The 25,194-nt window shown below is 43.0% G+C and overlaps 1 protein-coding gene across 7 annotated transcripts in view; it reads right to left on the bottom strand.

Moving 5' to 3' along the window:
* The window catches only part of CSDE1 (cold shock domain containing E1), a 53,078-nt gene that overhangs the window by 6,057 nt on the left and 21,827 nt on the right, over positions 1-25,194 (bottom strand). For 4 of the 7 annotated variants that reach the window (XM_085875155.1, XM_085875156.1, XM_085875157.1 and 1 more), the window contains exons 7-16: positions 22,298-22,382; positions 22,055-22,183; positions 21,461-21,586; positions 20,818-21,033; positions 12,846-12,989; positions 10,203-10,280; positions 8,146-8,325; positions 7,656-7,763; positions 7,292-7,482; positions 3,219-3,331 (exon numbers count right to left, since the gene is read on the bottom strand). In XM_085875155.1, the coding sequence (XP_085731281.1) occupies positions 3,219-3,331; positions 7,292-7,482; positions 7,656-7,763; positions 8,146-8,325; positions 10,203-10,280; positions 12,846-12,989; positions 20,818-21,033; positions 21,461-21,586; positions 22,055-22,183; positions 22,298-22,382 (1,370 nt within the window). The remainder of the gene's footprint in view (positions 1-3,218; positions 3,332-7,291; positions 7,483-7,655; positions 7,764-8,145; positions 8,326-10,202; positions 10,281-12,845; positions 12,990-20,817; positions 21,034-21,460; positions 21,587-22,054; positions 22,184-22,297; positions 22,383-25,194) is intronic. The other 3 variants (XM_085875159.1, XM_085875160.1, XM_085875162.1) reach the window with 2 other exon arrangements.

The raw sequence follows: 25,194 nt of genomic DNA, 5'->3' as shown, positions 1-25,194 counted from the left end.
AAATATGTATTGTCCATTTAGTACCCGGATTAACACATCAGAATAACCAGTCAGTGCAATACGTGGTTTTCCGGTCCGTCCACTCTCTGGGGACATTTCACTTCCGGTTGTAGAAAAAAAAAAAACGAAAAAATAGGCTTAACTCTTGGAGATTATGATAATCCTGTAGATTATTCTTCACTGATTATAATGCAACTTTCAGAATGAAAATTGGTCAAGTATTTATAGAGATATTGAGGTTTGAAAAATCGTTAGAGCGAGCAAATTCATTAATTATTAATTCCACAGAAGTTTTGTGACACTGCACAAAGTAACATGTCAGGTATGAAAAAACATTTTGTATGCCAGATTCATTAATTATTAATTCATTAATTATTAATTCCACAGAAGTTTCGTGACACTGCACAAAGTAACATGTCAGGTCTGAAAAAACATTTTGTATGCCAGATTCATTAATTATTAATTCATTAATTATGGAATGTACTCATTGATATATTAATCAGAAAGCCCGAAGCATGTCGCATAATTTATCACTTATCCCCTCATCCGGGATCCGTGGCCTCGCCCCACAGCCTGCAGCCCTATGTCCGCCGGTGATTATGTTAGATATCGGCACGATCGAGAGGAGCCTGCGAATCATCCCTGCTGATGCACTGAATTGATGTAATCGTTCGGCCAGAATATTCGTTGTCAAGATGTTGCGTGATTAAATCACCAATAGTCACTCGAATTTATACCGCCGACATACTTCTTAACAATCACCTTCGCCCCAGAAACCACAGTCAATCTGAACCACGCTGACCACTGCTCAGACGCCATGACCGGACTACTGCGCAGTTTGGTTAAAGATGACTCGGCATTTTGGCGCGCGCACGAAATTTTGAAAATAAATGCCAACGTTTACATTTCGGGTTTTGAAACTTTTGCACCTTTGGCAGAAAATGTATAAATATAAAAGGCTAAAAATGTTTTATAGCGAACGAAGTGAGCTTAATACTTAACGCGTGCACATGAGAGAATAGGAAATAACAACAACAACACAATACCCCTGGTTATTTGGAATCCGTGGCGTTAGCTATGACTTTTTGCTTCCGGTTGTTGTTAACCGCTGTGCGGTGTATAAACACGATTGGGTTTTATTTCTATCTTGTGAATATTACGTAACGCGTGCACATGAGAGAATAGGAAACAACAAAAACAACACAATACCTTGTCAATTGTGAATCCGTGTCGTTGGCTATGACCATTTTGCTTCCGTTTTTTGTTTTGTTGCAGTTTTTTTTCATGGGGAATGATGCATGCCGGGAGATCATGACCGGAAGTGTTTATTTATTTATTCAATTATTTTTTTCCCAAAGTTAATTTTATACTTCCGAAGGTGATTTTTTTCATGACAGGAAGTGTTTATTTTGTATTTAACATCACCGGGAGTGATTTTGAAACTCTTTCCGGAACTTTTAATTTCTTTTATTCTTGACCAGAAGTGATCGTTTATTTATTTATTCAATTATCTTTCCCCCAAAGTTAATTTTAATAAAGATATCTCCCGCATCATCAAAAAATATATTTTAATCGTGATTTACATTATTTGTTCACCAATCCTGAATCCAGGCCGAAGTAACCAGAAATTGCGTCAAAATCATCAGCTGTGCGGCGCTTACATGTACCACGGTATCGTTGGCAAGTATACAGTTGTGAACAAGTTTTTATGTAAAGTCAGAAGCGAATGCAAGAAGAATTCTACGTTCGCTTCTAGGCTTTGCCTATTCCATATTATTTATATTTCATTTCTCCTTCCTTCCTTCTTTGCGAATCGCATCGGCGATTTTTATAACTTACGTGACCTCGTGACCTTGAACCCAGACAAAAGTTATATCGTTGTGCAACACTCATCAACCTCTACCCACATACTAAGTTTCATCAAGATCGGAAAGAAAAATTGTTGACAGACGGACGGACATTTGGTCCAGCTTTATTAGGTCATCTCGGAAGAGCGCATACCTCCACTAGGCTGACCAGTTTACGTTTTGTATCCAACCGATAAGCCAGATATGAAACTGGACATTAACCAAAATCGAATTGGCTTGTTCTCGCCATCTACCCAACTCATCCACCAAGTTTTGTCATAACTTGTCCATAACATCTTGAAATATCATGCTTTATATCGATTTTAGCCCCATCTCTCAATGGCGAAGAATCTTTTAAAAACATAAAAATAAAATAAATCCTTGGATCCGGATCCGGATCTTCGCCAAAATTGGATCAATTTGTCCTCGTCACACACTGAACCTTGTCTAAGTTTCGTCCAAATCCATCCATAACTTTTTGAGATATCCTGCTCACAAACAGAGACAGACAAACAGTGGTGAAAACATAACCTCTGTACACTAAGGTCAGACGATTTATCGATATACCGGTCATGTCGGTATAGTCTTTCATATCGATGTCCCAAAAAATAAAATAATCGGTATATCACCAACAAATTGAAGAAAGGTGTTTACAATCTTTAAATACCATACATGATTTATAAAGCTTTGATGCACTCGGCTACACCTGGAACAGTGGACCGTATGACGTGAAGACGTAGCAGGAAGTAGGTACAGTCGGCTTTAACTTTTCACCCTCAGCACCCGAGCATTGTACAAGCAGCACATTTTTCTTTGCCAATTGGTTATTTACATAAATTGGGTGTGCTTTTTTTATAAAGCCTGACCGATTACCAACATGGTGATCCGCAATAGTCATACCGGCCTGTGCCGATTACCGACATGACAATCTGCAATAGCGATAGCACCAGCCTGTGCTGATTACCAATACCGATCTCACATTAAAACAAAATCATTTTAAACACAAATTGAGGTTGGAAGTAAAATAACCATCCTCATCCTGGAGGGGGGAAAAAAAAAAGTCCCATGTGGAAATGCTTTGAAAAATTACCACGTGTAAATGATGTGTACATCATACATGAATACATAATGGACTATTGGAACCTGTGTATAATAAAAAAAGATGTTTTTTTTTTCTATTTTTATACCGATATACCAGTAATGAGTCCACAGATATATCAATATCAGAAAAAAATTAAACAAATAAAAAGGTATCGATGGAGCCTACCGTATACCTTCGGTGGTGGAGGTAACAAAAGACTAAGGAAGAAAGTTCAACTATAAAGAAACTGAAGTGCCACTTTGATGGTTCCTGAATGGAAGTTGGCTCACCAGGGTTCATGAATGCAACCCTCTCTGCACTGATCTTGTTTCCCTTCGGTTTGCCGAGTGAGAATTCCACGGCATCTCCAAGCTCCAACGCAGACACATCACCAGAGAACTCACTAGGACAGGACAGACAGAATTTACAACTTCTGAAGGGCGAAGCAATAATCGTATTAAAGTTCAAAATGAGCGGGGCGTTTCTCTTTCATTTAAAGCAAACACCCTTATGAAATGAAAAGCAAAAGAAAGCAAGAGGTGTAAGGAATAAGAGTGGAGAGTGGGAGAGAGGAACTGAAAGAAATAAAAACATGATAGAATGTAGTGAGTTCCACACAAAATTGCTTCTCCACATCATGCAAATTACGTTCTCGATCAAGGTTCTCATGCTGCCAAGCATAGCCACAAAATCATGTCGGATGATACAGAGAGGTCATGGAGTTAATGGAAAGTGGGTCCTTCTGTGGCCTCTCAAAAAGGTAGAAACAAGAAGATGGTCCTGAGATTGTGGGAGTGTGGGGAGGGGGTGGGCTGTTGGTTGCCTCATCATAGCATGATAACAAAAAAAAAAAAAGTACATAAATAAAACTTTGCAACAATATCAGGGGGAAGCAATTCAGCATTCCACCCAGACCCCGACATTCACGGTTCCAACATTCGTGGGTTCTGCGTATTCACGATTAATAATTTGCGACGTGCTCCACATATTTGCGTTTTTTTATGGGAATTTTTTTTTCCCCTTGAGCCACGAGCAAAAAAGTTCTAAAACACATCTTCCACAAGCCACGCACAAAACAGCTGGATGTATGTGCAGTACAATACTGTACGTATGCAAAAAAAAAATACCTTCCATGAGGTCAGGTTCGATCTACGACAAGCCTGTGGAGGAGGCCAGTGGGCCGACCACGTGCCTCATGGTTGCAACAGGTTGACCATCATCTCAAGGAGATGGGGATGGGCCTGGCATCTGCCTGGGGGATGGCCAGACGGAGGCCCCTGGAGTACCGGCGGAAAGTGGACGCAGCGACGCGCTGTTCTAGCACATGCTCCCATACCTGACCTGACCTTCCATGAGCCATGAACATTACCTGCTCCCTGTACGTGTATTGTAGCTTCGTGGGATAAATATAGTTTCGCGGGACGTCTCACTATGCACACTTTAAACATACGGTACTGTACGTACTGTGTTGTTGCTTTGCAGCATAAACATAGTTTCACGGGACGTCTCACCAGTGTAACACGTCATTCATCGAGAGTTACTTGCAGAATGAAAACACTAACAGCATCAATTGATGTATCCAGTAATTACCAGGTCGCCACATACGGACATTACACAATGGAAACATTTAGCGCATCTTTGTGTAAATCACCATCTTGCTACAAACAGTACCATCTGAGCTGTTGCATTTTAAAAATGTTCAGCACAATCTGCCTACAGATAGGAAAGCTGTCATGTCCTGTGAGTTGTAGAATGGAAACGTTCAGCATATTTATTGGTGTAATTAGCAATTGAAACGGTCATGATGATGATGATTTTTTTTTATGTTTTGCAGTATGGGACGGTGTGGTTAAAGAACTTTTTAAAATGCATTCATCAACAAATTGGAAACGGTACCTGGTGTTGTCGTTTTCTTGTATTTGTAAGCATCTTTAGTGAAACTGTAATCATGCATTCCTGGTCGAAAACATTTTAAACTTTAAAAAAAAAAAAATTTTTTACCCTTTTGAAATGGGAACCACTGCGAACAGACAACATTATCCACCTTGTTCCAATTCCCTCACTTTGGTGGTGTCACCATTTGCAACCTTTTTCATGAACCAGGAACTGCCGCAAAATGACAACGTTATCCCTCTTGTCTCCATTGTAACAATGACAAAACACACGGATTTCACACTGACATTCGTGGAATTATTATTATATACAATGTCTCGGCTCGTATGAGAGCTAACACAGAACATACAACAAGAGGAGCAGGAGACAAGAGGGGTGAGGAGATGAGGAGAGACATTAGGAGATCTGTGGAAGGGAGAGCGATGGGGTGGGGTACACAGAGTAAACCAGATGGACACGACAGGGGCTTTCAGGAAGGAAAGAAGATAATTTGAAGGAGGTGGGTTTGGGATGTATTAGCAGGGGTAGAAAAAGATCATGGTTTTGGATGGGGGAAGATAAGAGATGGTGGTGAACATTTGTTTTGAAGACCTAGAGGGAAGAGTGGGATTCAAGAGTGTGTGGGAGTTTTTTTTCCAAAGATGGGGAAAAAAAGAGGAATGAAAGAGTGAAGGTGAGCAGAAATTCTTTAATTTTTGCAGTTTCACCAGAAGAGGGTTTTTGGCGGACCTTGAGCGCCCTGAGAAAATATAGGGGGGCAGATCACAGACAGAGCAGGGGGGGTAATGCCGGAGAGGAGACAGTGGAAGACAGAAAGAATACCGACCTGCCTGCGGTGAGAGGCCCAAAGACAGCCTCATCACGGGAGATACCAATGATCCTAAATGCCTTGGTTTCCACAGCATGAATCTGAGAAAGGTGAGAGGCGGGAGCACCAGCCCAGAGGGTACTCCATCAGGCTACGGACAAAAGCTTTTGTACATGGTCAGGAGCTCAGGTGTGCCAAAGAAGGACTTTGCACGGCAGAGGATGCCCAGTCGTCAACTGGCTTTGGAGGCCAGCTTGGAAATGTGGCTTTCCCAGGAAAGACCATGGCAGATCGTGAGACTCAGAAGTTTGAATGAGAGGATTGTTGAGAAAGTCGATGGGGGAGTTTTCCAGATGGTCCTTTCAGAGAGACAGAGTGAGAGTGTGAGATTTGTCAGGATTGAGAGACATGTTCCACGTGTTGGACCAGTTTGTGATTTTATCCAGATTTGCAGAGAGCGAAGAAGCTGCTGCTTTCCACAGGATTTTTCATGGGTCGGGAAATCTCCAGAACCTATCCCCCCATTTCCCATTGAAACAATACCCCCACATTCGCGGTTTCAACATTCGCTGGGTTTTCCCAGAACATATCCCCCCACGAATGCTGGGATCCTGGTGCATTTCAAAAATAAACATTATTTTTACCTGCGATACGTCACAGGTCTACAAGAGCTGTGTGTGGTTGTGGTGGTTCTTGTGGTTCGATTTTTGAAATGCGCACCCATTGGTCAGACAGCTCCTGGACCCCACCTCCCCTGGCACCCAGAAAAAAATTTGGCTGCTGTCTTGGTTTTCTGGTCAGCCTAAAACATCAGTCCTGTAGGCCTCTGCTGATTCTACACTGCCCGGGTTTGTTGCGTCAGATTTCCATTGGCTTTGGTTGGGTCGAGTATCACTCATAATGGGGGACCCCGAAAAATGTAATCAATGTCAAATAAAAATTATTACTAAGGTTTGATCAAGCCCATCAGCACGCACGGTATGCACCTCCCTAAAAAAAGATAGCGTTACGCAATTTTTGAACGGCCATAAATTGGGATTAAACAATCTGACCGTGTGCCAAATCAGCTTGTTCTGATATAACTGTGGTGGAGGCTGACATGGATGAGAGATGTCGAGTTAATCTTTTAAAAGTGCTTTAAATGCCCATTTCCAAATCAGCCCGTTACTGGACCTTGTCACAGGTTGTGACAACAGTGCGGTCATTCTTGTTTAAATTAGCAAGAGGCATATTATTTAAAGCTAAACAAAAGCAATGTTTGACTTGTGTTGGAAAACGGCCTTGAGGCTAGAGTAGAAAGTCGTGTTCCTTCTGGGTAGCGATAAGACATTTTAAACAACAAGGCCATGTTTTCATTGACGTTTTACACTCTAGAAAAGCAGATTCGGAGCAGCTTATTTTTTTTTTTCTTTTGAAACCATCTGCATTTGCAGATGGATTGAGCTGCATCAGATATACAATACACAGCTTTGCCATTTTATAACTGAAGAATTCCTCAAAAGCACATCAATTCAATTCTCAGACTGCTCATTCACCAATCAAATCAAAATACGGGCCCTACAAGTGGGTGACAGGTAAGTAGGAACAAAAACAACACAAAGAGAGTACTTTTGCATTCACGCTCGTGCACACCAGCAGCCAACACCGATTTAATTTTAGCACCTGTAGTGGAAGAAGATCTCCTGAGTATGTTGTGCATTCTCAATGAAACCAAAGGTGTCCTTGAGCGTTGCAATGAAACCCATTTGACGCCCACCAGAAGACCGGCGACCGACAGCTTCCCGACCCAACACCCTCACCCCGACAGCACTGCGCTGCCCACTCCGCTTCATCTCCACCAAGCTGAACTCTACCTGCATAGCAAACACATCAGGTACACCCTGGCTACTACAATGGGTGCAAATATCTACATCTCTCATCCACCGATTAAAAGTCGATGTCACATGTCAAGGAAATAAACCCTTAACCTGCCCGTCACCCAGGAATCCCTTTGTTGTTGTTTATCGACAGGGGGCACTAGGCTCACCTTATCACCGCACTTGGGAATGATTCTGCTCTCAATATCCTTCAAGTGAAACGTGATGCTCTTCTGCTCATCGTCTTCATCGAATAAGATGATCCCCAACTCAGAATCCTTTGAGAAAAAGGAAAACAGAATGCAACAATGTTAAACCAACCACTCCGAAATGTTTCATTTGATTCCGTATTCAAACCGAACCCCACTCGAGAAAGAGTGAATAAGCATCTCATTTCGACATCTTCATCAGCAAGTCACACACATGTCTACAAGCAAGACATGGGTTGGTTTAGGCATACCGTATGTAGTTCCATACACAGACAGAAAACAAAGGTCTTAATGCCCTGAAATCATCATGATTTTGAGATAATGGTTTAATGTCATGACACTAGAGCAACATCTTATTACTAGATGATATGTCATATAAAGCAGAGCTTACTGGTGGACACGGTGCAACACCTCACTGAAAGCAATCCACAATGGAACCCCCATTACGAACCTTCTCCTTTCCTCGACCTGGGCTGGAGCCTCCCTGTGCAGAATTCCAGCCACTGGGTCCCACTGCCTCCTGCTCAACAATTCCCACACAGCGAGATTCCAACACCGTGCTGAACACCACCGAGCCACGAGGCAAACGGACTATGCGGATCGCATGGTTCCGCTGTGGGAGCAATGCATCCTGGGAGAAACAAAATTCAAGCCAAGAAGTTGAGGATCCTCGGGTGACTTGGTGTTAAAGTTTGAAGAGCATTGCATTTTCAGAACATATTTTGTAAGAATCGATAATACGAGTCTTTCGAAATGATGGAATCCATCCCAGAATGCTCAGCACACATGCGCAGAAACCCCAAGTAATGAAGTCGATCTGGGCGGCCTGGACATATAGCATATGCCTGCCAGATAAGGATTGCAGCAGGAAACGGCTCAAAAAGCATTTAAAGAAGCCAAAAATACTTGGAAACATACCTGCAAGAAAGTGGTGTGACTACACATCAAAAGATTCGGAGAACTTTCTGATCAACTCGTCCTAAAAGATGATATCTTGCAGTACGTACGACAAAACTCCCGATGATATGGGCCCGCTAAAGGCCGAAGGTTCATAGACGGGCTCGTTCTAACCAAACCTTCGTGCTTCTTAACACTGAAGGGAAGGTCTTAACTGGGGCTTGTCGATGCACAAGATAAGTTTAAAATGATATTTAATATTAATCGTGTTTGGGGGCCAGGGGAGAGGGGGGGCAGGGATGGGAGTTGGTGTTGTGTGGGCTGAGAGTTCCGTTTTAAATATATATATATATATATATTTAATTTTTCGTATGGTTCCAGGGACATGAGAAATTACACAAGATTTTTGCATTTATTAGTGAAAGGTGAAGCATCCGATCGGGTGTGTGCAAGTGTGTTATAACTATGGCCGCCGCTAGCTAATTGTACCAACAGGAAATGCTACAAACCCGACTCCTCTCATCCACGGATATTTCTCATGAATGATATGTAAATTTACTCTATTTCCGTGAATCCAATTTGCATTCAGAAACAGAACAATTATAGATAACCATTTTGAAATTACCACTTTCTTCCAAATGCTGAAAATCAGGTTTTATAAAACACGATTTGAATTCACAGATTTTGCGCAAGCAGTGGCAGGCTAAAAGTGCCCAGGGAGCGGAACCACGTCACGGTAAACACACACAGCACATGTGCAAAAGGCCTCATTTAGCATTCATACGTCGTTTTGAAAGTCCCGTATTCAAACAGTACCGTTTGATTCAAACGTTTGATGCAGATGTCTCAACGTCATCGTCCATGTAATACACACGTCACTATGTAACACACAGACCATCCTGAATCATTGTTGTGCAGGGATAACACAGATTTTGATTTGAAATAGACAACGATTATTGATGGTCATAATTTAATGGGACGGGGGTGATGCCATATGGAATTTGCATACATCCTTTGTTACGATAGGTTTATTGATGCCTATAATTATATACAATGGGAAATTTGATGCAAAGTTCTCCCCTGTGGAGGAGGGTGGGGTGGGTTCTTGTCTGATTCAAAAGAAATTTGGATTATTAAATCAACAACAAACTAATTGGGTTAACCTATCTTGCAGATGTAGGCCATTGTACAACTTGCCAAAGCGGGTCACCCCTTTAAGTGGCAACAACTTTTCTAATGGTGTAGCTGGAGAGCAACTTATACATTAGAAAGTTTTTTGTTTTTTTTAACTCGCAATTTGATTATCTGAAGGTATTCTCGAAAATCTAGAGAGTTTGATCTGCGACTCGAGCTTTGAAAGACCCGGGGAGAAAAATACTCATCATAATATTTACCCATGTATTTCAATTTTTTTGAAAACATTATATGCTAGATACCGTACATCCAAGCCAACGGTTATGCTGAGGATTGATTATATAAAGAAATTAAATGAGCTAAATATCTCAGATGCGAGTGCAAAGAAAGGTTATGCAAAATGCGTGCAAAAGCCCAAAAGCCCAAAAGAGAAAAACCAACTGGAAGATCAACACTGACTGGGCCGATTATTCAAACCTGATACTTTGCGTCTCGTTCCATGAACGTAGGGTTCTCTAGATGCGTTTCGCGAATGGGAGATGAGTGTTTTGGTACCTGAGGCAAAAGAGCAAGCATTGCAAGCTGGTTTGGTTTTGTGCATTCTAGGTCTTTGGTTAAATTTGAGTCAATGTCTACCAACAGGGGGGGAGAGAGAGAGAGACTCAATCTCATTTTAAAACACAAGGAGTGATTAAGAGAAAGAAAAAGTTTGATGTTTTTAAATTAAAATAGTTATTCAATCTTGCAAAAGAAAAAATAAAAATAAAAAAAAACTTTCAATGTCTATCAATAACGAACGGAATTACCGAGTATCCCTCAAATCGTTTTATCAAATACAACAACTGCTTTTGCCCTGATTTTGTAGCATTCGGGGTTGAATGGTAAAGCCAACTTGGAATCATCAAATAAATACATTTTAATGGGAAATGTCACGGATATGCGGTTCAGAAATTTAAACAAACCAGAGTAAAACTGTTTCCTCGACCATTTCAAATTTCAAAGAAACAAATTTCATTTCATATTATATTTCTTCTTTCTTTAATGGCCAAAATTATCCACACTTTATTGTAGGGTTGGCTGGGGGGAAGTTTTTGGCCAAAGTCTTTCACCAACTAGCTGGCCAGTCCTGATAATAGACTAAAACATAAGGGCAAGAATTTGGAATTTGTTCATTGTGCCGGCGATAGCTCGCCTTACCTTCGCAAAGGACACCGTGGGATCTTTAACGTCCACCAACTAATGTCGGCAGACAGGATGACCAATTTTACGCCCACCCGAGGGGCGGCACACACGCTGATGAATCACCCTGCCTGTGGAACACTGGGATGACAGTTTATAGCTGGGTCAGGATTCAAACCCAGGCTAAACGACTTAGAAGTGAGTGTGTGTACCTCAAGGCCATCCTGCAATCATGTATTTATATTTTATTTCAAGTTCAATAATACCGTTAACACTTTTATAGAGAAACACCAGCAAGTGATATTGTTGCGAATCTGGAAGCCATGAGCACACAACATACAGGTCCTTTAGATCAGTTATATCAGTAAGTACATGTGCCAGTTAGGGTCCCGACCCTAGTCTAATGGGTAATTAAATGTTCCTGCGCTGTGGAGTTATTTTGATAGTCAGGTTTTCTTTTCGTTTATTTTTACACCACCAACATCGACGACACCGCATCACCCTCACCTTCACCTCTCTGGCCGATGTCGGGTGGGCGGAGCCCCTGCAGAAACATGTTGCTCAACTTCCCCGACTGTGAGGGTCGGTCCTTTGGAAGAAGGCGGAGTTCGGGGAGGAGCCGCGCAGCAGCCCTCGACCAATCAGCGTGCAGCGGGTGGGGTGACCACCACTCAGCCAATCCGGGCCCGCGACCGGAGGAAAGTGCTCCGCGTGACGTCACCACCCCCCACCCCCCGGGCCAATCAAGGAGCTTGCCGCCCGTTTCGGCCAGTGAGAGAGACGAAGAGCGATTTTGGTGCCAAAACCAGCCAGTGAGAGAGGGAGGGTCGCGAGGAGGCGGTGCCCCCCCCCACTTCCGAAGAGGGGGGTATAAATATAGGCGTGGTCTGCACGTTCCTTGTTGGTTCCCCGGGCGTTGTTCGCCTGTCGTTCTTCGTGGCTGGTTCTTATTCTGGAAAGTGTCTGCAAACGGAGGGTCTTCTCCTGCCAGCCTTCGCTCGCTTGGATCGTCCGGATTGTGCTGGGCGTCCAGTTCGGCCCCGAGGACCTGGTCCTTGAAGACCGCACGAGGCGGGCAGGTCCAAGATAGGTCTCAATAAAGACCATTTGGTCCGATGATTCTTTGGGTGTGTGCATATGCGTGATTGTGGTGCCCGTCTAATAAGTAGTAAACTGTCAAGTGCTTCTCGCTGTATATCATTGCCTTGCTTTATTCGGTTTAATTCTGCTTCTTACGTGCTTCCCTAATTCCCCCCATTTTTTAAAGATTTTACCTGTTCCGTAAACCACTGCATTTGTCCAACTATTTTTACGTTGAGCATGTGAGGAGATACCATTACGATTCTTTGAAATGATTGACGGTGTGCGAGTGTGCTTGGGTCTACAAAGTTCTTCGTCACTGCTAATCACAGTGGCTTTACACACAAAAAAAAACAACTACGTTTGAGGTCAAGACATGTCAACTTTATGAAACTTCTGAAAGTGAACTGAACTCTGGACAGGTTTGAGGGTTTCGCTTGTCTGACGGGCAAAATTGCCTGCCCCAGACAGTTGGGCAACCATTACTGTCGAGCCCTGCGACAACCATCTTCACGAATCACCGACCATTTAAAGCGACCCACGGAATTCCCTCGTTTGCTACAAGTATTGGGATGTTGTCAGTGAGAGAAAAGGAATGCATTTGATCATTCAATGACAACAAATGAGTATCACCAATATTTGATTAACAAGTAAACAGAGTTAGTTTCTCGACCTCTAGTCATAGGGTGGGGGAATTTTCCAAGCTCGATTACCTGTCATGAAACGGCCAACACTAAAGGGTTTGGAGGGAGTGGATGGGGTGGGGTAGGGGGGAGGGGCAGTGTCTGCTCGCTGTGGTAAAGGAACTGCTTTTAAATGTTTGGTAATACAGTATTTAGAACAATACTGACAAATACCTACCGGGGCAATGGTGAACTCGACCTCATCTGAGATGTGCAGGGAATTCGCTCCATCCAAAACCTCACTGAAGTGAAAGAACATCCTGGGTTCTCGCTCCACGCATTTTATGAAGCCAAAGCCATCACGCAATGCGGCCACAACACCCTGGAAATTCATCTTATTCAAAATGGAGTTCAAGAGACGAGCCTCATCACCCGATAATCATTACATTTGAAAGCTAAGATGTAGATAAATAAAATCACATGAAAATAAAATCAATAAATGAAATAAAAATAAAAACTAAAAAGCACCTTTTATTTTTTTGGAGACCATGTCCACCAATTCTCACAACAACCACTGCCTACTCAATTGATATAGGTACAAGGACAATGTCTGGCAAAGTGCTTGATGGGTTTGAGGGTAGAGGAGTAGCAACTGAAACTAGAATCCTATCCAGGTTCCTTCTGAGGACTCCAATGCAGTATTTGGTCTTTTATTCGATTCTAAGAGCCCAAAGGATAACTCAAAACAGTGCTTTTGAGTTGTGTTGTCCAGGTTCAATGTCCAATAGAATGCGATCCACCGACAAAGGCAACCTTGTGTACTGCAGTCAGGGTATTGCAGGGTCTCTAGAAGAAATAGTGGTTTCAAAGGGAAGGACCGTCTTGTTTGCAAGCAACCACTCGTGGCCAATTTCAAAAATTTCTGCCCTCCACTCATCCACTCAAAGGGCTTCTGTACGCCTTTTCGTCACGCAACGAGCAATTCCACTTCCCATTGTCTTCATGCGATGATGTTCATGACTTGCTTCCGAAGCCAAAGATGCCGGCTTGGATTATCTCGTCCATCTGTTACTTGATGCCTGCACTGTGAATCGTCTCCTGCGTCCATTTATTCTGTGCCTTTGCATCGAGATAGTTCGCGTCCACCCAAGCCATTTGCTTTATCCGTTAAACACGCGTCCCTTCATTCCTCCACCAAATGAAATAAATAAATAAACGAACGAACTCCTCCTAATGTTCTGCTATTTGGGATAATTTTCCTCCTTTCTTGTCCTTTGCCTTTAATAATTCTCATAAATCACCATCCACCACCCTTTTCAATGAAAATGTCCTAAAAAAAAATAATTCCCATACATCAGTCGATGTCTCCGACTCATCAGTTGATTTCCGATGAGCTCATCTCACATTACTGATGAGTCGGCACAATCGCACATGAATCAAAGCATTCCATCACCTCTCTCTATTTCTTTCCCCTTTTACCCTTCGTCCAACCACTCTGTCCTTCCCTTCAGTAACTTATCTTCCCTCCAGCATTTTTCATGGCTGGTTTCCAAACCCACAGCTCTGCTTCCCTACACACTTTGAACAGCCCTTCTCCAGGCTGCGAGGCATTGCATTACCAACTCCGAATTTGGATAAAACAAACAAAAAAACCCCAGAATGCAATGCATGCAAACCCCTCCATGCATGCATCCACTGCGGTCTATTGTTTGTGTGATCTCTTATCCATCAAGTGAAAATAACTCCACATACAAATAAAGTACATCTCTTTCTGCTAACATGGGCCATTGAGTACAAACCCACCCCAAAACCACCCTCATCTATAATAATTTCACTTCCCACCAAGCGAGCTGGTTCAACAACAACTGGCTACTGTCACCACAAATCCTTCTTAGAGTCACTGGGTCAAACTCGACCGGTATCTCCGCAACAGTTAAGTCCACCTTACTGCACCTGAAGTGATCAACCTTTCCCTCCAACATCTCCTGCCCCTGCTCCAAATGCAAAAATTTCTCTGGCTGTCACTGGAGAGCTGCCCCAGCACCACAGAGCCTGTAAGTAAACTCAGGTTGACTGGCAGGGACTGTAATTTGCACTCTCTCTAAAGGAGTGGTTTTGAATCCTCTCTGCATCTGATGGACTATATCTGGGAATCCTTTAACAAATGCCTGTTCTCATTCTTGTAAATATTTATTGTATCTCTTCTGCAGCTATGGTGTTCATTACCTCGGCCCTGGTACACAGTACCGTGGCAAGGTAGTGATTATAAAGCAGCTTGTGTTCTCATGGAAGGCCAACTTGACTGAAAGCAACCATAGATAATTCCACAAGGCCAAAAACATAAAGTGTGTGTCCAACTTCAGAAGAGCGAGAAAAAGTAAGTCTGGCAAATTTAAGAGCTGAACCCTTCAACCTACCTCCTTTATCAAGGTTCTGGGAACACCTTGTTAAGTCGGTCTCCGATTTATGCTCCAGAGCTCATGCACCCAAACCATCCCTTTCGATCACCACCTTGTCATTCCACTTCCTCCTGGATATAGATTTTATTTTTACCTGAGGAGGTATAAAAAGTTCCATCCACCCTCAGCAAGGGCTGAAATGGCAATGGTGCCTATGTTCTTCCACTCTTGCTTGTCTGTCTGCTCTCCTTACCCTGTCCTTGACATTAGGCTGACTCCCCTACTTGAAACGGATCCCCTCGAAGGACAGTTGGTTTACTTCCGATAACAAGCAGTCATCATCCCCCATCCACAACCTTGACATTTCCGACCCCCATTAACCCTCCCAAAGCCCACACCACTTTGCAAGTTTCCAGTTTACCCATCCACTTCTGTGATTGTATCCATCTTGTTCACCCTTCGTGTCCTTCCCTCTCTCTCTCTCATTCTTCCCCACATCCCTTATCCCTCGAAGTCTTCCTCCAACTTGTCCCTCAACCCGACCGTTGGTTCTGCGTTCTATCTCCTCCACAAGCCGAGACACCGCACTGTATCTTTAAAAAAAAAAAAAAGAGCCATGGAATCAATCATCAAAGCACTACTTAACTTTGGATAGGCTGCGGTTTCTCTTTCCACTGTCAACGGAGGCCCTGAAGTAAGAGTTCAGGGCTGTCTCTTAACATCTCACAGGCATTCAACACGATCCGGCATGCTGCTCTGCTTACCAAGCTCTCTGGCTAGGACATCCAAGGCAAACTTCATTCCGAGCACAGAATTTCTCCACTCACACAATCAGCATGTTATCCGCAAACAATATCCTTTCATCTATCCCAGTGCAAGCTGAAGTGCCTCAAGGAAACATCTTGGGCTGAGATTTGTTTCTCATGTACATAAATGACTTTACCATGACAACGTACCAAATACTATAGGGAACAATCTTTGGAAATGTGCTTCAGGTTTCCTGCACAAACATTGCTCATGGATGATGCAGTACCACATCTTTTAGAAATAAAAAAGGAATCATCCTTGGCCTATTGAACACTTCCACCTACTACACCCCCATGGAATTACGAACCAACCGAGAGTCAAACCACCCAGCAGTAAAAAAAAAGAAAAAGAAGAAGAAATATCAGCACACATTCTGGCAAGTTGAAGAGCTTCCATTTGCTACGTCTACGTCAGATTTATTTTCCGTTCCCTGCTCGACGAATAATCACTAGCGATACGTTTGTGGGCGTGGCCATGTTGTTTGTTTACCATACTGGACATAAACAATAAATAGTGCAAGTAAAAGTACGCTTTTGCAGCTTCGATGGTGAAAAAGGCCGTCCTGCTACGGTCCATCACTGCATGGCCCCGGAGCGCAGTGGGTTATGATACGATATCTCGCATCTTAGATGACAGCATGGTGCATGCTGGAATCAGTATCAAGATGGAGCGCTTTCTGATTTGACTGAAAACTGCGCAACCCAACAGCACGAGAGAAACTTCTGAAAAAAATGAACGAATAAACAAACAAGAAGAACAAGGAGGAGGTTGCAAGTACCTTACAAGGCCTGCCAGGGCGCAACGTATACAGTAGGTAATGTTATTACGTGACGTCACTAAAGACAGCTGTTCACTACCATCTCAGATCATCCCCAATCCAAAACCATGACCTTTTCGACCCACACTAACCCTCGCCCACCCCACCCCAAGTCCTCCTCCTTCAAAATTTATCCCTCCTGAGATTTTCCATCTTGTCCACCCCATGCTTCCTTTCATGCGCCCCCCCCACCCCCAACTCCTCCTCACACCCATTGTTAGTCTCGCCCCAAAGGGAATGTGAGATTATTGCAGTGCCCCCATCGGTGTACATCTCTGTCCATGTCCACATATTTTCGCTTTTAAAAAAATCGTTTTCTCTGCAACCGTTTGTCCGATCGATGCAAATTTTTAAACCGAGGAGCGAGTCCCCATGGAGAATACTTTATTGCTACTTTTGACATTATAGGTCACATGTTATAGCCGCCATAATTGGTCGAATTGAACTCATCGGAAAAAAATCTGAAACTTCATATATCTGATGGATGACCCAATGTGAGTGAAGAATTAAAACTTATGACGTCATCGGTCACATGGTATGGCAGGCATTTTGGATAAAAGGGGAAAAAAATGGACATTCTTTTCTCTGCAAGCGCTCAATGAAAAAAAATTGAAACTTGGCATATGTCATCAACTCCCCCATGGGGTATATAATGCGATACCGATGAAGTTATCGGTGAAGTGGTATACCACCCAAAATCGGTTGAATTGAAATCCTCATTTGAAAAATCCGAAACTTCATATATCTGAGCTCTGCCCCGATGTGTGAAGAATTAAATTTATGACATTCATAACCCATGGCAAGAAACTGTGCGACATAACAGGGTGCATAGATGATTATGGGTATATGCACCAAAATAGCAGCGTGTTCAGCTAACGATGGTACTTTTGTTCAGAACGAACACGCGAGGCGAGACTATGCGCTCCACGAATGCCGTTCTAGTTTGTCCAAGTCTCCCTCGATATCTTGTCCTTCGTCTCCGCTGTTGGTGTCCCCCAAAACAGGTGTAACTAAGTAATGGAACATTTCCCTCACAACGGCACAAATTTGCACTCGATCAATTTCCAATCCATTAAAAAAAAAGAGAGTGGGAGTGAAATTTGCAATGATAAAATATGCATGTCCATGTAGTCCAGCGGAAATGTGAAAAAGCATGTTGTGGCGTCATTCTGAAGTTTTTTTGGTTGATTCATCATCTCTGAGCTATCCTGAATCAGAATCAGCCGGGTGCCAGACTCGCATCCTTGAGGAATTTTTTTTTAAGAGGCGAAAAACAAAATGGCCACCACCGACTTTCGATAAATTCTGTTTTGGGCTATATCTTCACTTCTAATACACTTACAAACACAACGTTCGTGTCTACTACTATGTTTTCATGGTCAAGGAATCAGATAATGATAAAATTGAAGGTGTATATATTAGACCTGCCTCATATTTTCAAGATGGCCACCATTTTAATATGAAAAATGGCTATTTTGCAGATCAACTGATCACTTTGAGTAAGAAATTGAATTTGATGAACCCTCTTAATACTACGTACAATAATAGTCAATGACAGCTGAAGTAACTTGCTTGCAATGATCATTGAATTGATGATTATATTGCAATACGATTTTTACACAAATATATCCGGATACATGTGGATAGTTAACGATGACTTTGGGTTATGTCTTAAAGTAAGTATGTACATGTATATGATTTTGAAATTACCTTTTATTTTTAGGCAAACAAATATTAACTTTGTTAAGGATGCAATGTTCTTCATTATGTTCAATCTTCATCATCGTCGTCGTGATTAGCAGCTACTGCCCTTGTCTGTTCGTTACAACAGTCTGATCCAGCATTACAACTGCAAAACATCGAACATGACATCTGTGCTGCCACACAACCACACCTCCCGGTGGAACATGGCCGGCTGGTGGAGCATCCACACTTGATCAGCTGCAGAATGGTGACTGGTGCAGCAGACACATCAGGTGGAAGTGTGGTTGGACACAACGTCGCACCGTCCTCACCTTCTTGCCATCCATACTTGATGGGATCCAAGTTCGGAGGGTCTGACTGAGTGGCCGATTTCCATATAATGACTTGATGATGAGCGCGATGTACATGTTGAAGAAAGGCATCATGCGATGGGGGCAACGACTTCAATTTCGGAGCAGAGGTAATCTTGGAGTTGGCCATCTTAGACTTCCACAACTGATACCGGTGTGTGGACATATCACCTTTGACTTTGGAACCATAACAGGCAGCAATGAAGGTAGTTGCCTCAGATATCATCTTTTCCTAGTCTGCTTCCAGCTGACCAAGTAAGGTGGGATGATGTCCGCCCATTAGTACCTTCAGCGCTGTGGCCTTTCCAATGCCAAACAAATACGACGCAGTATCACATCCGGTCAGAGCATGTACAGCAGGCAGATATTTGGCGATGCTTTTATGTTTCAGTGCTGTTTGGCGAATGCCTATGTTAGCCCTCCCAGCACACGGACTCTCCATGCTGACATCCACAGTCATCTTTTCCTTGAGGTAGAAATGAATCAACAGGACAAAGACATCTGTATCGTCGCAGACCACTTTGATGTGAGAGTCACCACTGACACCTGACACAATTCTAACTAAGTGATGGATGATGATAACATCTGCTTCTTCATGGTGTGTTTTCAGATCCTGTCTCTGGAGAGTGGAATTGTTCCATACTTGTACTGGTGTAGGATCTTTTCTGGTGATCACCAGTTTGGTCTGGTTGTCCACAATGTGGGTCATCAGATAATGACAGATCAAATCTATCAGTTGTACTTTGTTGTAGGCTACATTTAGGACCACTTTTTGTGCTGGAAGTGTTGTGTGTAAGTTGAGTTGATGTTTTCGACTTGAATCATGACCTGCGTGACTCGATCTCATCATTTGTTTCGTGCTGATTTTGATGTACCTGTCGACAATCAGGTATACGTCACAACACTCCAGGTGGTATTTGATGGTTCCCATGAAGTTGATCACATAATCCTCAACTGTACCATTTGTGGGCCAACATACAGTCCATAACATGGCGCATCCATCGATGATGACAGCATCTGGAACACCTTGGATTTGACTTGATTGCTCAACTTGGAGTTTCATCTTCAGGATTGCTTTCGACCGAGCCCGCATTACACCGCTCTCATCAAACAAGGAGGCTGGGACAGGGGACAGTTCGTAAGAGAGGACATCCTTGATATCAATATCCCTGTATTGTTGGAGACATATGACTCGGGTGTAGATCAATTCGGTATCATATACCGGCCTTCCATGCAGCTTGATGCTCTTTTTGGTCGAAGTCAACAGGGTCACTTTCTTGGTTAGGGTCTTGTTGAAGCTTGTTGGCCATCCAGATTCAAATTCCGCCATCTGTTGTCGTCCAATCTTGAGAGAATCAACAACGTTTACCTTGTCTGCTGCATGAAACATAGTAGTAGACCTCAAAATTGTGTGTAAGTGCATTAGAAGTGAAGATATAGCCCAAAACAGAATTTATCGAAAGTCGGTGGCGGCCATTTTGTCTTTCGCCTCTAAAAAAAATTCCTCAAGGGTGCGAGTCTGGCACCCGGCTGATTCTGATTCAGGATAGCTCAGAGATGATGAATCAACCAAAAAACTTCATAATGACGCGAAAGCACGCTTTGCCCTGAAATGGTGTTTGGCATCAAGACTAATGGTGATGACATCACAAGTCTGTGTAGCCTGTCTGCGACTCATGAGCACGTAGACCAGAAGGTTTCCTTCCAATCACCATGCGATGCAAAAGCTAAAATCTAACCGGCTGGGGTTTAGCAAGGTTAGGTCGGTCACGTCCACCAAATGTCAATCCTTTTCCTTCACATCAATAAATATTTGAGCTGTTTTCCAAAAAGCATTCACTGCATTGGATATCTGTGCAAGTGTTTTTGGTTATAAATTTGTGTATGACACCTTTGAACTGTTGACAAACTAGTAAACAGAGTGATAAAAAATAAAATAAAATAAATAATCAACCCTCAAAAATATTTGTTAATCTCCCTGAAAGCTTTCACGAGATATCATTGTATGCCATTAAAACAGCATTTCATTCTTAACAAAGGTCAGCTGAAGTCTCATCTGTTCCCAAAACGATTTAGTAACTTAAGGGACATGGACAACAAAACGATGAGAGCCTGCAAATCCACAAATCTCACCATCTCGCGTTTCTCCTGGCTGTTAGCGAAGGAAGCAGGAAGCAACTCAATGGCGGTGGCACGTTGCAGACCATCCCGCCTGTCAGTGGACAGCTGAAAGGCCACATGGTCACCAGGCAACAGAGTGGCTTTGCTGGATGGATCTTTTTCACCAAAAGGTAGCTCTCCAGTGGGGCCGGGTGATGAAACACGTATTCGTCCAGGCAATGGCTCTGACTGTTAGCAGATGGGCAGGAAAGAAGCAAGAATGATTAAATTAGCCAAGTATATTATATCGTGTGCAACGCATGGCTGCGGCGAGCATCATTTACTGGAGCAGCTATGCCATTGATGCAGTGCTCACTGTAACTTAGAACACCAACAACTATGATAGCTCGCCGACTCTTCACAAAAGACATCAGGAGATCTTTAACGACCACCAACTCATGCTGGCAGAAGGGACATCCAGATCGACAAACACATTTTTTTCCTCCGCACCCTGCTTGCTAAACACAAGGTTGACAGTTTATAGCACGACCAAGATTCAAACATAACCTTGACAGCTTCGAGAAGTGTGTACACACCTCTAGGGCCTAGGCTATCCTGCCAGCCCAGCCAGGTACAAAAGGAAAGAAACTAGTATTAGATGAAGACATGCACTTACTCCAGCCTTGCTGACAGCCTTTGGCAAAGCCTGAGTCACGTATCCTTCGTATCGCTCAATGCTAACATCCTCAAAGACGACTGTCCCTTCTGGCAACAACTTTACATCAACAGCCACTTCCTTTCCCTGATGGGCACAAGCAGCAAACATCCTTTATCATTAGCCATTCGTTAGAAAAATCAGAAAAAATAAAAACCCCTTCACTGTTATGGTATGAGAACGAAGTGGCACACAGGCTATAGCTGCATGCATCCTGACCAACAGGATGCATCTGCAGCTCACTAACCTGTGTGTAGTTCAGAAACAGGTGTGGTGTGGGAACTGGGAAGATTACAACCAAAATAGGGGAAAATGTCGAATTACATGGAGACTGTAAAGGGCAGTCACTGCCACCCACGATAGCCCGCTACTGTAACAATGGCAATGTTTCAAATTCAGATTATTGTTACAATTTTGCTTTCGATGGAACAGTTTCTTTACCAAAATTCCCATGTTCAGTCAGAAAAAAAAGAAAAGAAAAAAGAACCCTACAAAACAAAGGAAATAGAGGGGTGGGGAAAGAACAAAACAAAACAAACAAAAAAAAAAACTTGCGTTTCGTTCCTGAATTCCAAACTCAACATCATCTCCAGGCTCGAGTGTGTCCAAGTTGTCTCGAAACTCGCTGTAATGGAAGAAAATCTCCTTCACTTGGTCCGCACGCTCAATGAATCCAAACGTCTCCTGGATGAGAGAAACACAAGAAGGAAGCCTGGAACGAAAGCACCCTCAGGAAAAAAAGTCGAGCTGGAGAAACCTTTTTGTTTTTTCTGTAATCGGAAGCATTGTTACACATACCTTCATGGCACACACGACACCATGATAACGATCTGGCCGCTTGCGCTCCTGCAATCTCACCTCCTGTGCACCCAGAAACCCCGAGCTGCAGAAGAAAAGCGACCATAAGTTTACAAAGCCAAAGTAATCACAGGAAAAGGAAAGTTGCGATGAGATGAAAAGTTTAAGTGCGAGTGAGATTTTTTATCCACAAAAATAAATGATACTGAAAAACAATTGCACAATAAAGTGGACTTGTGCAATGCAGACTTTAAGCATCACCATGTGACTAACAAAAATGAATGAAGGTCCGATTTGGTATTTATTGGATGGATGTCGTTGCATTTCTGACTTTGTTAAAAAAACACAAACAAACAAACAAAAAAACGATTAATCAGACATCATATGGGAACATGGTTCGACTGAAATGAATCGAAAATATTTCTAAGAGGCCTCTGAAGTACAATATGCATAAATGACAAAATTGGAAGGAATAACAACAAAAATAAAATATATTCAATAATCTCTGTGTGTCTGTCTGTCTGTCTGTCTGTCTGTCTGTGACCGCTGTTTCTCGATAACCGCTGGTCCGATCTAATTGAAACTTGCCAGGTATGTTGCTGGGGACCTGAGGATGTGCCTTTTCAAGGCTTGATATTAATCGGACAAGTGGTTCCCAAGGTATGGCCATTTATTTACCAAACCAATGACAGGACACGGTGCTATGACATCACGATTGACGTCACAACTCTTCTTCTTCGTTTGATATGACATCACAAATGACGCTGCGGACCTGAGTATGTGCCTTTTCAAGGCTTGATATTAATTGGGCAAGTGGTTCCCAAGTTATGGCCATTTATTTACCAAACCAATGACAGGACACGTTGCTATGACATCACGATTGACGTCACAATTCTTTTTTTTTTTTTGCACGTACGGGCACGCACTAGTATATTCAATGACGATATAAAAAGTGCTCAAACCTGAGTCTTAACACGAGTTATTCATCCATAAGGAAGAGGTGTTTTATCAGTTTTGCTCAAACAAAATATAAATCGCATCTTCCTCCATTGTGCTGGTGTATTTTACCGCAGTCAAACAATCGGAATTCATTTTACTCCTTTCATGTTACACTGTGCTACACATCCAGGTAACCAAATGCACCACATTTGCTCAATACGCGACTTTCTAAATGACGAAATCCGCCCCAGAATGCTTGTTGCACATGCGCAGAAACCCCAGCAAAATACGGTCAGCAGGGCAGCTAAACAAATATCGTGTATGCAAGATAAGGATTGCAACATTGAATGGCTCATAAAGCTTGTAAAAGAACCAGAAAACACTTGGAAAAGTACTTGAAAGGGTTGTGCCTCTGCACAACAAAAGACTTGGAGAACTTTCTCAGCTAGTCGAATGGGCACCTGCTCATATTGCAAACTCCCGACCATGTGGGTTGATGCAAAGCCCGAGTGGATGGGCGTGTGCAACATAAACCCCCGATGGATGGCCACCAGTGAATGGACTGTGTATCTGGATTAGGTGATTCTAAACACCGGTGGGAATGTCATATCTGGGGGCTTGTGAATGTACAGGGTAAGTTTAAAATGACTATTTACTATTAATCATATTGGAAGGTGGGGGGATGGGCAGGGAGTGTGACGGGAGTTGTTGTAAATATATTGTTTGTTTGGTTCTGGGGCCACAAGAGAAATACTAGATTTTTGCATAGACTAAAAAAAAAAAGGAGAAGCATCCTTGTTTGTGTGTATGTAATATATATACATACGCAGTTCTACAAAACCGCTGGCCTCAAAGGCAATGGCACGAGAGTTCCAACTACTGACTACCAACTCCGGTTCGGGTGCAGCTGAGCGGAAACTGCCAAAGCCGTGCCGGCTGGAATTAACACATTATCAGGGATAAGACCCCGCCTAAACTCAGATCCGAACCATGCTGGACCAATTCAAGAAGGGGCAGAAACGGACTGGGAATATTTCTCCAAATGTTTATTTAAAATAAAAAGACAAAGGCATCTATCATTTCAGGTGTGTGTGTGTGTGTGTGTGTGTGTGTGTGTGTGTGTGTGTGTGTGTGTGTGTGTGTGTGTGTGTGTGTGTGTGTGTGTGTGTGTGTGTCCGCCCGCTGTTTCTCGACAACCACTGGTCCGATCCAATTGAAACTTGCCAGCTATATTGCTGGGGACCCGAGTATGTGCCTTTTCAAGGTTTGATATTAATCGGACAAGTGCTTCCCAAGTTATAGCCATTTATTTACCAAACCAACTGCGTAGGCGTGGCCGATGGGGAAGAGATCCTCAGCCGCGTTCCCCATTACGGGTTACAACGTACAGACTTCCGGATAGTGATGACTTACTGTATTCTAATAATTTCTCGATTTCTTCTGCGCATTTATAGAAAAACACAATGCCCCAATCCAGTCATCGTTTACGAGAGCGAAGGAATGGCCTGTGTGGTTGTTTGAAAGTTTTTGTTTGTTTGTTTTTGCACGTACGGCCATGCGAGAGTGAAGGAACGTCCTGTGTGGTTGTTGTTTCTGCCACGTGGTTTGAAAGTTGTTTTTTTGCACGTACGGGCACGCACTAGTATTTACAATGAGCAAAAACACTTATTCAGATCTACTTACAAGACGGGCCCACATGCAGACACAAACACACACAAAATGAAAAGAAACCCAGAGTCTTTATTGGACCCTCGCAGCCGTGGAGAGACAAGCTGGGGGTCAGAGTTCAGTGGTGTACCTAACCATCGGAGGAAGGGCATGCTCCACAATGCGGAAACTGACAAAGGTCGTTGGTCCGGTCTCCAGTCGCATGTAGGGTCTCGTGGTGATGAACAATCTGGGTTCACGGAGGGAGGTCAGGGTTGCTCTGTCCTTCCTTAAGACTCATCGTAGCAGCC

The sequence above is a fragment of the Eptatretus burgeri genome, chromosome 3 (genome assembly GCF_056783735.1).
Source record: "Eptatretus burgeri isolate ZD-2024b chromosome 3, Ebu_testis_v1, whole genome shotgun sequence".
Lineage (NCBI taxonomy): Eukaryota > Metazoa > Chordata > Myxini > Myxiniformes > Myxinidae > Eptatretus > Eptatretus burgeri.
This window is presented reverse-complemented; position numbering and strand designations above follow the sequence as displayed.